General features: G+C 43.4%; 1 protein-coding gene across 1 annotated transcript in view; it reads right to left on the reverse strand.

Annotated features, from left to right (window-relative positions):
- scfd2 (sec1 family domain containing 2) overlaps positions 1-5,067 on the reverse strand; it is an 89,439-nt gene extending 84,372 nt beyond the window's left edge. Inside the window, exons 1-2 of the mRNA XM_070960113.1 lie at positions 4,150-5,067; positions 3,766-3,934 (exon numbers count right to left, since the gene is read on the reverse strand). Coding sequence (XP_070816214.1) covers positions 3,766-3,934; positions 4,150-4,963 — 983 coding nt within the window. The 5' untranslated portion in view covers positions 4,964-5,067. The remainder of the gene's footprint in view (positions 1-3,765; positions 3,935-4,149) is intronic.
- Between the last annotated feature and the right edge of the window lie 14,026 nt (positions 5,068-19,093).

Raw genomic sequence — 19,093 nt, forward strand, 5'->3', positions numbered from 1 at the left:
AATAGGTGTTTTCCCTCCATCCTGGTGGTACGCACGGAGGAGCTGCTGGGCAGATTTGAGGAGATGGCAGCCTCGCAGTGTTTTCTCGTGGCAGGGTGCGGTCTGTGACTCTGGCTGGCTCAAGCTCAGCAGCTCCTGAGGCAGGCCCAGAGCACCTTGGCCACCCGTACTCGGCTCTACCCACATGCGCACACTCCCACCACAGGATCAAGGTCGAAGGCAGCCAGATGACGGGGGTGCAGGGTTCAGTCTGAGACTGAGGGAAACTTGGTGCCCTCTGCCAATGGGGTTCATGTGTCCTACCCTGGATCACAAGGGCTGTGCAGCCAAGCACAGCAAATTACACAGACTGGACTGGAAGGTACCTCACCACAACCACACACACACACAGGCACACAAAACAACACTCCCACTGCCACTTTCACTCAACATCCCTTTATATATAGCAAACTGTGCATCCTGGTACTACTTAATGACCTAAAAAGAACGCCATAGGACATGAATGGACTGACACAAAAGCAGCACAGGCAAAGGAAGTGTGTTTGCGTGTGCGTGTGCACGTACACACCCACAGAAAGTATACTTTCTCTCTGGCATGACTACTGGAACCACAGAGCGAAAGTCAGGTTGCAGGATCAGGAAAATTCACACCAGGTTATGAAAGACAATATGACAGTAATTGCAAAGTAAGTGTGGGGTCTTGTCAGGAGAGCTAGAGTCAACAACCACCCACAGAATGTTTAAGACACGGTAATCTATAAAAATATCCTGGAATTACTGAAGGAAATATCATACAAAAGGTCCAAATTAGGTCTGCACCTAATATTTAAAGGATTGAGCCGGTCTACACAACAAAACCAATCAAAACACACGGTGGTCTGAGCTAAAAATAACTCAATAAATCATAGGTGTATAAACATACAGTAGGAGGGAACTTATTATATAGACAATCAAACCACACAGAGCCACTAGGGTCCAGCCCTCTGCACAGTTCACATCATGCAAAGAAAACAGTCGGTTTTAGTAATGTGTGCTTTTGTATCTTTTGCAGACTTTGCAGAGATTAAGGCTTACGAGCAGCACACCTCTAAAACATGCATTTGCAGAACCCTGTCCTGAATATATTACGGTGATTGACATTAAGTCTGCCTGTGGTGATCTGGCACTTGAAGGCAGTTAAGTAAAATGGGAACTCTAGGCTTCTTTCTTGCTGTGCCTCGGCAGCACTTCAATCTCCTAAACATCTGTGATAAGGCTCAACTGGGCCATCTGCTCGAAGATAGCGCGAGCAATAACGCTCCTGCTGATCCTGCTGGCCCTGATCAGACACATACTCCAAACAGATAGTGCCCAGCCGCATTACTTATTACTGTCAGCTTCGCTTCATCGTCTGCCCACTTGTGTCCGGGCGCCTGCTGGAACTTGTGTGCAATGTCTGAATCGGCCACCGAAACGTTGTGAGATAAAGGTGTTTGGCTGATCGGGAGCAGTGATTGCAAACACTGCCGCTGGGACCTCAACCTCTGCACAGCCACCAATCCCACCTTAGGGTGCTTTGTCATCATACACTTTAACCTTGTTACAGAGAGGCGATGTGAGGGGGTAAGCTTGTTGCTGCAGCATGGAGTATCCAATATGAAACGCTTCATCCGTCTGCAGCTCTACTCAGCTGTGTTTGTGCAGTCGAGATATTCAGAACGACTACAGTGACCTGAGACATGCATTTGTGGGTGTATTGAAGGTATCTGGTTGACGTTTGCCCCAGACTTGAGGCCTGCATCCGAGGGTTGGTGCAACCTGCCCCTGCTGTGCTCGCATAATCTGCTGCAGTACACGCTGTCTAAACAGCGCTGACTAGAAAGATCTAAGAGTGGTTCCATTACAACAGAGCCTCCCACCCGGCTCAGAGCGGTCCCCGCTGCATTCGCTGCATGTGTACGCTCATTCATGAGCGCAGTCAGACATACTGCATGACAGCTCCGGCCACAAAACTCTTCTTCTCGGTCAAAGCCTTTTCCTCCTGCAACCACATGAAGGAGCAAGAGCGGGAGTGGAACACATGATGTAGGACTAATCCCTGCCATGTACAACAGCCCCACCGCAGGCGCCGAACACGTGCATGTGCACAGCCAAGACTACAGGCAGGCTTCACTGAGCAACTGGCACCTAATGCTGGTCATGTGCCACTCGACTCACTGAGGGCGGGCTGGCGGGTGTGTGTATGTGCATAAGTGTGTTTGGCCAGGTGGGAAAAGTATGCAAAAATGTATATTGTGGTGGTGTCAGTGTGGGGATGGGTTCCAATAAACAGCTCCATTTCAGATCCGCTTCCAAGCTGGTTTCATGTCCGTGGACAAGAATTAAAGACATTCAGGTAGGATAATATTCCACAAGGAGGTGGGTAGCAAAGTATTTGCCATGCTGTTCCGTATCTAAACTCATCAATCTGGACGCCATTTTGAACATAATACATAGACACAGGCAACCATTCGCACTAACATTCACATCTAGAGGCAATTTAGAGCCTCCAGTTGACTGAACATGGATGGAAATTTGGGAAGACATTTGAGCAGCCCGAGGAAACACACACAGGGACGGGGAGAACATGCAAACCCCACAAAGAGAGGCCACATCAGGCCAACAGGTTCCAACACTGCAGCTCCTTCTTATTCTTTTTTAAAACTTATTTTTTTGTAATATCTAATGGCAAAGTAGTCGCAAACTACTCAAATCGCTACCAATGTGCTTAAGCGGTTTTCAGAATGATACTACATCTGATGAGCATTTTTTTGTGCTCTCCCAACAGGAAACACAGTTCTTTGTGTGCAAAACCAGACTGAAACGCGAGCTTTGAAAATATAAGCTGTATCTCTGGATTATGCAATGATTTATGAATGCAATGAAAAAAATCGTGAGTGCAATCATTACTGGGGTAGAGAGTAGGGCCACAATTTACAATCATTTTTATTACTGATTAACTAACCAATCATTTTTTTTTCAGTTTTGGCCAAATCATTAATCATAATGATTAATGATCATTAATCATAATGATTAATGATTTGGCCAAAAAAATCAGAAAGAAATCAGAAAATAGGGAAAACTGTCCAACACAATTTCCTAGAGCCTAAGGTGGCGTCTTTGAGTGTCTTGTTTTGTGTGATCAACAGTCCAAAACCCAAAAGTATTCAACTTACTATAATATAACAAGGAAATTCCAACAATTGAGAGGTAAGAAGCATAAAACATTTGGCATTGTTGCTTGAAAACTGATTGAAATAATTTGACGATAATCAAAATAGTTGCAGTCTAAACAATTCATTGACGACTCATTGCAGCTCTGATAGGGGGATAAATATCACACTTTCCATATTTTGCTCCTGATGGGAACAACATCGCTGATCAGTGCATGTGATATTAAAATTCTGCAAACACCCCTCGAATAACAAATGGTGCTTATGCTGGCGAAACACAAAACTGCAAAATAGATGACCTTAAATTCTGCCCTGTGAACATCTGTTAAATGTCATACTGGGTCTCGGGCATTACAATGAACCACCAGAACTCTGCATAAACAGATGCAACTCACGCATGGCCAGAATATCTGAAACTTTCAGTTTAGCTTCTGATAGCTTGGTTGAGAAGTACAGATGTACATACAGCACGTACAGGTGTAGAAAAACTGCAAATGACTCTTGACTACTATCATACCAATGACTTTTGCTATGAATGAGCTACAGTCAAAGCTCTCATCAGAGAGGCACTCACTGGGTCTGTGCGAGACAGCCGGGGGCCAAGGTGGTCTGGGAGTGAGGGGTCCGCTGCAGACTGGTGAGCTCCAGCATGTCCACCTGTACGTCTGTCACATGACCAGGTAAGGGTTCGAGCACTGTGAGAATCTTCTCCACCAGGTTGTCGCCATGATGTCCAACAGCTCCTGGGAATCAAGAAATGGAGAATTCAATATGCTGTAACAGCTGTGATCGATCGACATCAATGTTTTTTGTACTCAAGGCGTGTCACAGGACACTATTTTTGCAGTTTTAGCTGTAAATACTATAAAAAATAATAGACAGGGTCATGATTGTGATGTGATCAGGGTTCTGCAGAATGATTTGATGCAATATGGTCCGAAAAGGATGGAGATTTTACCTGTAAGATCCATTGTTCGGTCCACAAAAATGATGGATGCTTTATTAGGGGCTGTCTTCCTTCTGTTTTTGGCCTGAGGGTGATTGGCCAGTTCCCCTGCTATGATGCGGCTCATGGGACCCACAGCAAAGCTCTCTTCCCTGGTGCTTGTAGCTTCAAACAGTGAATTTAATGCTGAAGCCAAGGATTTGATTTCAAGCTGCAGCTCAAGAGGGAGGGAGTGCATGTCTATGTCGACCAGGCCACCAAATCTCTTCTTCTCTGGTCGCTTTGCGTTTATTGACTCCAGATCAGGTGAGAGCAGAGGAAACAGGTGTGCAAACGTGGGTGTGAGGAGTAGCTGCTGTGATACAGGGGCGAAGACCACCGGGGCGTGCATGACTTCGGCCGTGTAGTTCATGTTTCCCATCCACTCGCACAGCTTATCTTCAAACTGCTCAAACACAGGGTTCCCATCCATTTCTGTCGAGACATTGTTAGCGAGCAGGTGCACGGAGTGAGCAACGGTGGTGAAGACGACACAGTACTGGAAGTGACTGAGGGATATGATGTCTTTAATGATGTCGACCGTTCTGCCCTTCAACAAAGTGCTCACCACAAACACGGCTTTCGGTTCATTCACACCGCAGGCTTCGAAGCTTGAAAACTCCTTTACATTTTTGGCCCCTGCCTCCAATAAGACCTCAGCACCTCCGCTCCAGTGTAGAGCCTCTGCACACTTGTCATCCATAAAAACAACTGCTTTCTTTACCTTCGTCAGCACCTTCTCCCACACCTGCCGCGGAAAGTGCGTAAAATCCTCCGTCGTCAGCATTTTGCCAAGTGTCAGTGTTAGCTAAATGCAGCGCAATACAAGAAACATCAGAAATGTCAGCTAATGTAGCTCCAACAAAACAAACACACGAGTCTCTCAAAGGTGACGTGGCAATCGCGCGTCGCAGCATATAAACGTCACACAAGCCTGAACTTGTTGCTATGGCAATCCGCAGCGTCCATAGATCAACTCGCTTGAAAAGCTGATTCAGTTTTTGCTACAGAAATATCGATTAATTTTCTGAATTTAATATTATTACCAAGTCTTTAGAATCCACAGACATTACTTGCAACGACATTTTATAAAAAGAAAAGATTGAAAATGAAAGGAGGGTAAACTCAATCCTTAAAAATCGTTCAAAACATATCAACCGTGTCTTTTGATATCAGCCGTTAAGCTAACGTTAGCAGTTGATCAACCCAGCGCGAGACGGCTTCTGGCCAGTGACGTGGCACGAGCTGTCACTTCCTCTAACTGCCTCCACAGAAACGGCAATAACGGTCAATTTCACTGACACTGACGGGACCACACTGTTTATAACAAGCTTAGCTAATATTGTGTTTAATCCGAAACGACCTTTTCCGCACTAAAATGTCTTCACCTGAGTCTAGTTCCAGTGTGGTCGCCGAAGATGAAGACGAGGAAGAGGACCAACTATATCAATGTAATTTCTCAGCAGCCCAACCGTTGTATATTAATATATTAGTTATCTCCATTTTCGGGGTTTAACAATATCATGAAAAACTAAAGAAATGGTCGCTACAGGTGAATGTGGCTGCACTTAAAGTATGAAATTAGGCCATTAACATTGATTTAAGTCTGTCATGTGTACGTGTGTTTCAGTTATTTATGAGATGGTCACCATAGACGAAAAGGAGGTAAAAGAGGAGGCTCAAGTCCCACCCAGGTGTGTCCACTGTGTGCCATACTGAGGCATATGGTCCCACTGTGTTTGCTGACTTATGATAATAACTGTTACTTTTAGGCATAAGACTGATATTACAGTTATTTCACCTTGCTCACTTAATTCTCCAATAGCTCTCTTACTTTGGTTTAACACGTTCAGTAGACATAGGTTAGACAGGCCAGTAGTGACAGTGAGCGGGTGAACCCTGCTCGCATGCTCATGAAGCATTCACATATAACACGCTTTTCACAGTACAATAACGATGATTATAGTTGCACAATGCATGTGTGCCGCCAGAGATGTGCAGCCATTCGTGTGGAACATTAAGAAGTATTTTGATGCTCATCAGATCTGCTGCCAGGCGAGCGGTGTTTATTTGTGAGCTGGGAAATGTGGATATAAGCAATCACACAACTGGAGCACTGACAATATCTTTGCCTGAGAGTAAATGTAGCATAACAGTAAGTTACTGTAATGTACACCAAAGCTTCAACAATAGTCTAATTTGTGTGTGTGTGTGTGTGTGTGTGTGTGTGTGAGAGTTTAGGCTTAATCTATTTTTGCATAATGTGACTTCATTTGAATGTGTAAGATATTCAGAGGATTAGAGTCAAGTGGCTTTGTTTTTGGTCCTCTTAAAGCCCTGATGCATGATGGCTGGGATGACTAACAGCACTAGGATAAGATTAAATTTAATTGGCCTCTTCCAACACAACATAAGCCATCCCTATCAGTAAATAAAGGCGTGTCTCGTTTCAGATGGCTTTATCGCGTTTGCCTTTGTGCCATGCAGTAGCTGGCTGTGGAAGTGATATCTTTTTATAATAATGTAATATCATTCTCTAAAGAGTCTGTGAAAGTGGGCACTTAGCCTGTGATTGGTCTTGACAAGGAGAGTCTGAGTGAAGCTCTCAGCTAAAAATAGCTCTGCTGCACTCTCCAGCTGTCATTATTATGTACCATGCACATTATTTTGTGTTTTTGTCACAGCACCTGCCAAATAAACTGTATTTTGACATGGAAGTGAATATTATTATTATTTCTGCGTACTTCTTTTATATACCGGGTCATTTGAAAGCTGTCCAACATGATGAAGACAATGACAATAGCAGTGCTGATGAAGTCAGTGAACTCTGTGCAACCATGCAGTCGTGTATATGAGAGCGTAACTGTTTGCTATCCATCTTCTGACAAAATAATGTTGAGTGTTTCAACATTTTACTGCATTTGTTGGCCTGTTGGGCATAATATGAATGTGCATTATTTGTCAGGAACCCACTTCTGTCAAAATATAGCTTTGAGATATTTTCATTGTTTTGTTTTGTTTTGTGTTTTTTCGGTGATATATTAGTCTTGCGAGTTGAGGCTCCATTTGAAATTAGGTCATCAGCGACAGCAGAGTTTCTCAGTGTTCAAGTTAACGTCGTGATGATGGAGATAACTGTGTTGATAATGTGCGTGCCTCTTGTTTTCGTGCAGCTCTGGGCCCACACCTGTGCAGCTGAAAAAGAGTTCTGAAAAGGACGGCGCAGAAGAGAAGACCACACGAAACACAGCGCCAGCACAAAGACAGAAAGACGAGGAAGGTTTTTATGCGGCTTTTGTAATTCTTTAAAAATTAGATATTGAAATAAAAACAAACTGATAGGCATTCAGCCTCCAAAAATGCCCACTTCATGCCTTTATCTGTTGTTAAAAAAGCCATGGAACATGCTTTTAGCCTACAGCCTAATTTTTATACAGCTCATTTATGAAACTGCAAATTTGACTGACGACCCAGGGAATATTTGACCTTAAACAGCAGGACTTTGCTCATTCCTAACACTGCACATCGGCTCAGTTTAATGATGTCTGTATGCTAAAAACTGTCCCACGGCCTTATGAAAAATGAATAAATAATAATCTGCGTTAAAGTCCTTGACTAATAACGCCTGTCACCGTGGTGAGGTGGTGATAGTTTCAGACACCTTGAATCCTGTCAAATGTTTTACAGCTGACAGTACTAAAGGAGACATAGATACATTGACCAGTATCCAAGAAATCCCCGTACAGAAGCCAAAAGCAAAGGAAAAGCCATGGAGGAAAGCTGGTACGTGGCCTTTGACCTGTAAATATCGGCGATTCTCTCCATGGTAGTCTTTCTCTGTAATCTCATTCAGCGCAGCTTTGTGCTCAGGACTATTTCTATTCTGTGTTTTGCTTTTAGACGCTGACATCTCAGATTACTTCAATTACGGTTTTGATGAAGAAAGCTGGAACACCTACTGTAAGAAACAGTCAAAACTCTGTGCAGCTCACAGAAAACTATACAAGAAAATCAAGGTAAGACAACATGTTACTGATGTGAATTAGGGAGAATATAATCTTTTGGGTTCATTTGACCTATAAATGAATTATGAGTAGAGAGCAGAGGATGGGTGTGACATTGTTGTTATTCCACTCAGGTCCAGAAGGGGCACACTAGACGAGAAGAGAAAGAGTCTTGCTCTGCCACTCCTTCCTCAGGCAACCCAGCTACACCAGCGTCCAGGTTGGGAACATGTCTTCTACCTTCTCTCTGTGTCTCACCCCATACCTCACTCTGAGCTCTAAAGTCCACGCTCAGTGCCTAGAGAGACTGGCAGCTGGTTGTTTCTGTTTGTTTGTGACACAACAACTATCAGGCTGGTGCCATCTGTTTCCTCTGATCCTAAGATGGGCTCAGCATATTAGGGTTGTATTGGCAAGGGATCCCAAAGTGTTGAGGCAAACAAAGGCTAATGTTCATCTGTTAAAGGCTGAAATGAAATTTCATAGAAGGTGTGTAGAGTACTTTGAAGGTGTTTATCTTGATTTAGAGTTTCAGGCAGAACAATGTTTGACACCACTTTGGACTCACAGTGGTGGAAAGTAGAAGTCCATTAACTCAAGCACTTGAGAATAATTTTTTGATGTCCTTGTACTTGAATTGAGTATTTCCATTTTATGCTACTTTATGCTTCTATTCTACCTCATTAAAGAGTAAAATATTGCACTTTTTCTCCACTACAATTATCCAACAGCTGCTAGCAGTTTTAATCAGCTAATAAAATCTGATGTATCATTATATATTAAAGTCTTGGTTAAAATTAATATGACCCTGACCCGCTGCAACATGAAAACACTGCTCACATGTTGATGCGCCACAAATACTGATTCATATGCAATATAACACTCGCACATGAACCACTGTGCTGTCTAATGAGTACTTTTATTTTCGATACTTTAAATACATTTTGCTCCAACTGTAATACTTCTGTAGTTCTTCAAAAATATCTGAATGCCGAACATTTAGCTGAAAGTGAGTATTTCTACATTGTTGTACTGCTACTTTTACTTAAGTAAAATATCTTAATACTTCCTCAATACAGCTAGCGTATTTCATTTCCATGCATTGGAATAATTACACATTCTTCAGTGTGTATACTGCATGGAAAAACAAGAGTAATATGGTGATAGAAAACCCAAACCTGTCTAAGTTAAATGGGTCAGCTTTAGTGCTGCGTGTACTGTCCTCTTCACGTGAATGTGAAGCTTTTAAGGAGAAGTTTAGAGCACCAGAACTGGCTGAAGCCTGTTGGAGCTGTTAGACTGAGCCCATGGTGCTTTACAGCCCAGTTACAGTCTCCCATCATTGATGTATACAGTCATGAGCAGGACATGCTTGCCATGTTAGTAAATAGCACCCAGTCACAGCATGCATTTTGCTTTTATTTATGGAACATTTATTTAAACTGTATGCCTGTGAGTGCCTTCGCTCGTACACAACGGCGTCTTTTCCCTAACCCCCTCCCATTTAGCTGGATGGTTGCTGAGGAGACTGACTGGCAGGACTGGACACTTAATTAAAGATTTGTCCCTTGTTGATGTTCCCCTCCGTCGGCAAGGTTGCCCCTCAGGGGAGGTCATGTGGATGTGAGCGCTGCGTGGCATCATGCGTCTCCCTGTTTCTCAGTGACAGTGCTGAAAACAGAGGGGGACCAGGACGCCATGCTGTAGCGTGAGACAAATACACACGCTCTGTTATGTAGTGGATGATGTGTTCGGTGAGACTTTGATACAGCAGCCGTCTCATTCCATGACAGTCTGAAAATGTGATGCCTGCTTAAGGAGGCTCTTGCTGTATTTGTGGAACTGCGTGTGATTTTCTCCACTGGTGTTGCCTACCAAGCAGCTGTCCTCTGGGATGTGAGTGAGACTCAGCACAGTTTTCCCCTTATTTCAAATTCACAGTGCATCTGAATGTAAAAGAAACTGTGTGTTCTCTCTCTACGAAGCTATTGTGCTAAAAATTTTATTTGGTGTGTATTTCAAAGCTGAAGTGAGCAGACGAGACATTAAGGAGCTCCCAGCACTTCCCTATTGAGTCACCATTAGATGTAGTTGTTGTTCCTTTTTCTGTGTGTTTCTTCTCTTGTTGATTAAGTCCTAGTGACAGAAAGGGGTTAGTGTCCCATCTGTGTGTGTGTGTGTGTGTGTGTGTGTGTGCGTGCATGTGTATGTGTGTAGTGGTGGGGGTTTAGGACTGTAAAGGGCTGTTTTGAGAAGAAGGAAAGAATGACCCAGATAAGGAGGTTTAATGCGTTAATGGACCTGCAGGGGGTTGTAGTAAGGGTGCGGGGAGTGAGATTAGGACAAAGTAATGTTCTGTTTTTCAAACTGTTATATAAGAACACATCAAAACCACATGTAGGTGTTGTGTAAGGTGAATATGAAACAGAACTTATCTTTAAGACAGGGCTCACCTGCTATTTTTGGCTCTGTATTAACATTTTGCATTAATATGATTTAGCTGTTTATCATATGACCTGATCAACAGACAGTCGAGTGCTACTGCTGATGCGATCAGAGGACAACCTGGACCCAGCGGCAGAGTAGAAAAGCATGGAAACAATACTCAGGTAGTGTGTGTGTGTGTGTGTGTGTGTGTGTATGTGTGAGAGAGAGAGAGAGAGAGAGAGAGAGAGAGAGAGAGAGAGAGAGAGAGAAACAAGGACGCAGTCACTGAGGCTATTAATACCCATGTTTACATTGCAGGTAGATACTGAGATGTCCCCCAAGGAGAACAGAATTACTTCTTATCATCTTCCTGCTCCATCCAGTTCTCCCTTTGAATTTACCCCTCCACCACGTAAGTCACCCCGCCACGGGGAGAAAGCACCACACTTATTCACTAACACGCTCATTCACAACGTCCTTAGACTTAACAGGCCCGTATCCTCGCATTTTGCCTTTTCTCACGTGATGCTATGATTATGAACAGATGAGTTGTCTTTTAAGAAGCTGGGGGAGTAGATTTAAGTGGAACACAGAGATTTCAGGTGGAATGGGCCCCACCAGAACCCCCGTGGGCCACATCACCCATCATGCAGCTGCACAAATGACTAATGGCAATCGAAGCACGTGTGTGTGTTTGCGAAGCTGCAACATGTGTCATAATAAATAATCCTGTGGAGTTGAAGGACAGAGGTGAACACTGGTAGGTGTGTGTATGTGCATGCATGCTTTTGAAGACCCTATAACGATATGTCTTCCAGGCAGGTGTCTGCAGTGCCATCCAGGTGCTGTCAGTCTTAAGACTTCCTCTTGGCCTTTGTAGTGAATCAGACAGAAATCCAGGAAGGTTTCCTGGCCTAAACACACAGCTGTGCACATGCCATATCTTTATCTTCAAAGGTCCCAAAATAGATGCACCGGTTCAAGCCCCCTTCTTACCCCTCACACACCCCCTGTGAGCCCCATACTGCCTGGTGAACTGATGCCAGAGCTGCTAATACAACCAAAATATCAAACATCCTGCCGACTGCAGCTTTGAACAGTCAACTCCAGCTTTGAAGTGCATTTGCGTAGCTTTTATCTAGGCCACTCCCCTTTCTTTAAGTAATAAGCCCGGCCTTCTTTTTTTGTGATGCAAATGTGTAGCATGATAAAAATAGCTCCTGGTTAAAAAAAAATAAAAAATGCTAGGCCAGCATATTGTGGCATGAGAAATGTGCTGAACAGACCGACTGTGGGGAATAGAGCAGAGGGAGAGAAGGCTGTGTGTGTTTTTTTTCTCTTTCTTTAATGTTTTGTTTGTTATCCATTCAGGTCACATTAGACGCCTTTGTGTTTGATAGTTACAGATTTTGGAGTGGAACTGTGTCATTGCAGGGTTGTTCTTGTGTCATCTATCAGTGCAGCGCAGTGCACAGCCAAGGTGAGGCTCTCTGCTGCTCTGCTCTGTGCTGCAGCGAAGGCTTTCCACAGCCGGTTAGTGGGTCACTACAGTCAGTGTAGCAACGCAGCTTCTATGAGAACGTCCTTCCATTTGGTACTAACAGACTGAGGATCAAAGCTCAGCAGATGTGCAGTTCTTCCTGAAATGACCATACCATTACCAGCTGCCCTCAGATCAGGGTTACAGAGGGGAGCTGCTGACCTCTGTAGCTTTATCATTGAAGGGACCATTTGAATTAAAACATAGCCATACTAACATGAGATGTATATGCATCTAAATTTAAAAATAATTTGGTTTAAGTTCCTGGCCTGCTCATTTCCAAGAAAACAAAATGTATGTGCTGCATTTTCTTTTATTTTTTAATTGATTACATCAAAAGGTGACATTTTGATGTTGAGATTGATCGGTAACTAATGACTCTGCGCTTTACGGGCAGCAGGGCAATGACAGGACTCTATCAAGGAGTTGTGCACATCTGTGCATGGAGATAGCATCTGAGAGTGCGGGAGACAGTAGCTTTTACCTAAGCAAAGAAAGCTCAGACCTCTACTGCGCTGCTGAACAGCAGCATTTGGTTCGATGTGAAATATCAACTCCATCTAAGACCCTCCAGCCTGTAGCTCTGTGAAACATTACCATGAGAGAGAAAGCCACGCAAGCACAATCTGCAGCAATTAGCCCTCAGCCATTAGCTCTCTCATATGCTGCCAACCATGGAACTCCAGCCCTCATCAAACACTCATTCGAGATCACCACAGGTAGAAGCAATTACTCACTCACGCTAGCATTCATGGCATGTGTGTGGACAAGCTGGTGTTTACTGTAAGTGCATGTGTCTGTGTACGCAGTGCGCACTACACAGCCTGTTTTGAGATCAATTACTGTGGGAAGGAGACGTTCCAGCTTTAAATGCTTTTCAATACGTACTTCTAGTATTTTCTGCCTAATAATTGATTGCATGAACTCTTGGTCCTGTCTCATGCAATGACTTAATCTATTTGTTGTGATGAATCCTTCTGCCGGGTGTTTGCTTGCACGCAGCACATGTTCCTGATGAACCACGCTGTTGTCTTTTGGTTTGTTTTCTTGAAAGGAACTGCCTCAGGTCAGCCCTTTCTCTCTCAGACTGTCGGACGGTTTTGTGTGTATGCGTGCGTCTTCCCTCGGGCGTCCAGGTGTCTGAGATATCAAAGGCCTTGCCGGGTCAGTCTTCCATAGTGAGCAGTTCAGGCCCTCTCAACTCTGTGGGACTTGTGTTTGAAAGGGAAGGAAGATGTTCTACATTTCACTGACAAAGCAGGGGAGCTGCGTGCCCTTTTTTCATATTCAAGCTTGAACTTCCAACAGCTCTTATTATTCTTCCTCCTATTTCAACAATTTTTTGTGTTCTTCGTGTTGTTGAAAACTGCTCTGAGCCTCTCTCACGTTAGGGGTCTTTTTTGGAAGAAAGAAGGGGATGGTATCCAGATGTGAATGTGTGTTTTTGCCTCGGCTCTTGTGTAAGCGTGTGCGCGTGTGAATGTGTACTTGGTGTGCCTAAGTGTGCGATTTAGAGCTGATTGTGTTGCTTGGTCACGTAAAATTTGAGCATTATAACAAGTGGGGCCATTAACTGTGCACCCAAGCGTTTGACTTGCTCTGTGTTATTGATGAAGGAAAAGGCAAGTAGGACTTGCCACATTTTGTTGCTCTGACATTTTGAGGCTGATCTAATTTCTCTGCCTTAAAAGGAGTCGCACCATAAATCATGAGGTTATGTTGTTGGTAATGGGCGATGTTTTTTGAATTCTTGGCTTGTGTTCCTGTTCCTTGTTCCACTTATTAATGCTAGGACATTGATCTAACACAACGTACCTTCCTAATATATATCCATATCCATCCAGCTGAAACATCTGCTCTGTGTTGGACAAGATTCACCTGTGTGTTTTGTCTCATGGTAACTGTGATTTGCACTCAAAAAACTGCCGAATGTTTTTCCTTAAGTTGTGAAGCAATCTCAGCTTCAACAAAGGCAGAGAAAAAAGATTGCTATTAATACCAAAGTGATGTTATGTGTTGTTGATGTGTCTACTCCCTCCCTGGGCGAACAGAGGAGCTGGCAGTGAAAATGACTGCACTGCATTGAGAACTGCACATTCTCAATTGGGGAGAAACTCAAAGAAGAAGAAAAAAAGATATTTTGCAGGAACATAACATTGAAATGAGGCATGCACTGATTTACTGTAACATATTTTCATCATAGTGCAAAGACCCAGAAAGTATACTGAAATTGGAAGACACACATTAATCTAGATTAATGGTCTCTTTTTGAAGAGCATGAGGTTATCTCAACCCTTTCATCAGGTTCACATTCTCCAGCTGGGTGTAGCCACGTTATTTGAAATCATAAGATGATTTCATATAAAGTCATGTGTAAACCTGTCAACCTAACTCAGCAGTCATGGTCTTGGTTTTTCCTCCACACAGCTTTCCTTTGGCGACGAGGACCCCGTCCTCTCTCCTCCCTTGCTACTTTGGGCAGGTGAGTTTGTCATTATGTATGTGTGGTGCCACAGAGGTGTGTATGTGGTGGCTTGTAGGAGCGGGAAGAAACCGCAGGTGGGATGTAGATAGTGTCAGGTGAACAGTATCCTGATCTGTATTCAAGGAGGTTTGACTCAGGTGCAGGCACAGGTAAGAAAGCAACTCAGCAAAAATGTGAGAAGAAGAGAAGAAAAACATTAAACAACATCAGAGATCAGACTACAGATCATTAATAAAAGGCGCATTAGTGCTGAAGATTTAAAATTATATATTTGCTGTTGGAAGCAGTTTCCTAATTTCTGAAGCAGACCTAGGATCTGTTATTTGACATCAAAGGACAGCCCATATTTAGGTTTTCTGACATTTCCTCCTGAGCCGGGTCAGTTTTATCACTGTGCTGCTCATCTTACAGCTGGACCAATGGCCAAATAAGGCAGAAAACAAGACAGCAACCTTGTTTGTGCCTGTTTATCAGTATCCAAGGCATCCCCCACTCCCCTCTTCCGATCCGTGTCACAACCTGTCTGCAAACTCCCACATTTCAGCTCTAATTTACGCCGCTTGGATCACAAGTGGGCCACGTTGTACCCTCCTGCGTTTTCTTACAGGGCCCTAAATGCAGCTCCACTCCAGTTTTGTTTGCTGCATACCTTGTTTCCTTTGGATGTTGTCTGTATCCAGCCTGTCTCATTCCACCTCTCTGTTTGTCTGTCTCTCTCGCTTCCTGTCCCTTCATCTTTTTTCTCTTTTCTCAATCCCACTCTTTCCCTTTCTCCTAATTTGCTGTGTCTACGTGTGCCTGAATTCGCTCTGTGCTCTGTCCTAAAAGATGTTTTTTCTCACATCGCGGTCCATCTGCCAAATCCTCACATCCTTCAGGGACTTACTGTTCCTATGAACTCTGCCAACCATCTCCCGTACGCTTTATGAATCATTTCCTTTATAACTTTTCTCCAACACACATGTGTGTAGTGTCTACACAGATAGTACCTGCCTCACTGTTGGTGCTCAGCCTTTCCTTTGGGGATACTAGGAACAGCAGGCATTTCTGGCATGATTTGGGCCCTGGCTTCTCATGCTGTGTGGAGGGCCAAGGGCCCAAAGGGCTCCCACCGTCCATATTTAGTTTTTGAACAAAAGTGTGTTAATTTCCCAATAAAAGGCTGATGATGATATTTATAGGGAGATTAGTAGTATCATGCCACTGCTGCACAAACATGGTTTTCAGCCTTTCACATTCTCACAATCACTATAAATCTAAATTTAATGTATTTGTTGAATGAAAAGAAAAAATGAGCACAATCATCACTGCAGAAAACAACAGTGTGAAAGGAAGATATCACAGTATAGTAATTGTTATGTAAATTCAATTAAGAAATGGTTTAAAATAACCATTCTGCACGATACTTCATCACATTTGATAATTTTCTACTTTTACTTAGAACTTCCATGCAAAGAAAAGCAACTGGCTCCATTACATGAGACAACACATCACATCAGTTTTGGATGTAAATAGACATGCATTGTTTTTTGCATGTGTATATGTAGCTGAAACTGTCCAAACTGAGTGCTGTATAGATGCTAATTTGGATCTATTTTTCAGAAGACCAGACTTATAGAACACAGGGTAGTAGCATCTAGAGCAATATGGATTGTGATACTGGCCAAAAAAAATCATTATGTTTATTATTGTTGTTTATTATTATTGCATTTGCCATATCACCCTCCCTTAATTTTCTGTCTCTATGCTTTATTCTCCTGTGATGCAGCAAAAGATCCACACTCCTCTGTTTGACAGATGTGTCAAAACCATTTTATGTGTCACTGACCATTAAAGGAACTCGTGTCACATTTGGAGTAAAGTTAGAATCAGTGTTTTTGTTGATGAAACTCATAGGCCACAAAGTAAGAGGGGTGAGGATTGAGTAGTACAGCGTGCTTTGATGAACCATTACGCATACGGTTATTACACCCCGTTAGGGCCCTGCCAGCAGCCACATGCTCACTCAGCCAGACTCGCTCTTCCATTCACTCGTTCTCTCCATTCACAAACAACCTCTCTACATCTCTATGTCTCTGTTACACCAATATAAAAATTCAAGAGAGAGAAAACTGGCCAGGCCAGTGCTGACACAGCACGGGGAATGATGGACCTACTTACTACAGGATTTATGCTGCAGTGTGTTTGAACTCACACCTGGTGGGGAGTAGTCCTATTGGATGAGCTTCATACACACCTTCAGCACACCAGGAAGTTTTCAATTGGAAGCGGGTGTGGGTCTGAGCCACGTGGACGGGGCAGAAGATGCAGATAGTATCAGTATATGCCCTCCATCCGTTCCTCAATGGTTGGTGAGCGCACGCTGCGCCTTGACAGAGAGCCAGTCTCTTCAAACACTTGGAAAACACAGCTGTGCATTTGGAAGAAGTGCTTTGATCATGATGCAGACATGTTTTTTTTATTCATTGATTCATCTGTAAATGTATTTTTTTGTGCAGCTTTAGAATGAATTACCTGAAGTGTTATATCAAGCTGAATGATAACTGGCCAGACATTTCTGCCAGGAATAGATAAACATGGAGGTTTAAAAATACTATAAATGTGGACTTCAGATGTGACCACGGCTCTGAGACAACAGTGTGGAGCCATGTAGAGACTGTGTGTTACTTGAAAGTGTGCTCACTCTTAATTTTAATTTTCAGCGGCCAGTCTAAAGGTTTTGATGACCCCTCATCTTCACAGTACACATGTTCATCAGGTATGTACACCTTTGTAAAAGTCCAGAATGCTTCATTATAACGACCATGACGAGTTTACATACAGCCTGTCAACCAACATCGAAGATGAGTGTTGCTTCAGGGTGTTAATGGTTTCCTCCAGTGTACACAACCGCTCTGAGAGTTTACTCATGTCATGCTCTCAGTTATCTTTGAGCACTGAGGCCTTTACATTAGGGCAATGGAAATACGTGATTTCGGCCCTGGAAACCTAGAAGCCTTTCAGACAGATCACTGTACATTTCCAGCCTTTTGAAGGTTTGCTCTGATTGTTTTCAGCACAGCCTTTTGTGTATTTTCTTCTCAATAGAAAACACTTTTAGCACCTGCCCTATTTATTCTGTTTGAACTTCCAGTAAGTGTGTCTGTCCTAAATATGCTCTCTGAAATGGTGTTGCCATTGAAGTCTTGCCCTCAGAAGTCACATTAATCATACATAAGTGTTGTTTTTGAAGAACGTCAACAGAAAGTGACATACTGTAAAGGGGTCAGGTGCTGCTCTGAATACAGTGAACGCTTAGTTTATGAATTGAGTAACTGTAGTTGATGTAGTTGCCAGCTTCTGCTGTTTATAGTCCTCTCCAGTTGGCTGTCAGGCATGGCTCTGCTTTTCCTCTTAGGTGTGTCATCCTTAATCCCAAGGAGTATGTCCTCCAGAGCTGGACTCATCAACACTGCCAAGGCCTGGGAACGCTACATACTGCAGGAAAAGCGTGACGTGTGCAGAGGCAGATCCGGAAAGCATGGCCGTGCTGAAGTCAGTAAAAGAGGCAGAGGTCGAGGCAGGGAGAGCTGTTCCTCTTCATGCAACAGGTGAGTCTCAGTGACTTGAACTTGTAAATATTTAGTTTCTTTAAGCCAGCCTCCCTTTTGTAGACCATGCTAATGAAGCATAAGAGCGCTCCCTCTTTCCTCACATGTGCCTCTTTCCTCTCTTGGGTGCCTCTATAGTGGATAATTGCAAATGTCTGTCGAGCAGCTGTGGCCTCCTGGGTTGGCCAATATATAGTACATTGGTTCTGGTCCAGCTATCCAGTCTGTTTTGGGCTCCTTCAATATGTGTCCATTCACAGCCTGCCCATCGATCCCACACACACACGCACAGGAACGTACATGTGTATACAGCAAGTCAACATTTGCTGTAGAGTGATTGAAAAGTTCAAGAGAAAGACAAAAACAGAACAAAGAATGAGGAGGAGGAGGAGGAGGAGGAAACGGTCTGTTTGCCAGGTGAGACAGGAGATGAGTGCAGAGTATGGTGTTTGCATCAGTGACAGTATCATGACAGTATAGTAGCAGTGTGGTTGCTGTTGCTGTAGGAGCCTGAACTGATGCGTATGGGGAAAGAATGGATTGGAAATTTTTTTGGCTTTTGTGTGGCCTTGTACTAATTATTTAGTTCTCAGAGTGACTTAATATGAGTTTAATATGTAGCGCCATGTTGGTTTTGTGTGACACCATAAAGTCAGAGTATGTTGTTTGTGTCCATTGTTGCAGAGAGGGGGAAAAGCTGCAGCTGGGAGGCGACAAGTGGTTCCTCTCATATCTCCAGCTGATAGCTATAAAATAACCAGCTATGTGTGAGAAAATGCACACTATTGCAAAAGAGCAAAACACTATTGTGACAGGAATCAAGACTATTGCAAGGCCAGGAGAAATTATTGCCAGCATACACAAAACTGTG

The sequence above is a fragment of the Chaetodon trifascialis genome, chromosome 4 (genome assembly GCF_039877785.1).
Source record: "Chaetodon trifascialis isolate fChaTrf1 chromosome 4, fChaTrf1.hap1, whole genome shotgun sequence".
Classification (NCBI taxonomy): domain Eukaryota; kingdom Metazoa; phylum Chordata; class Actinopteri; order Chaetodontiformes; family Chaetodontidae; genus Chaetodon; species Chaetodon trifascialis.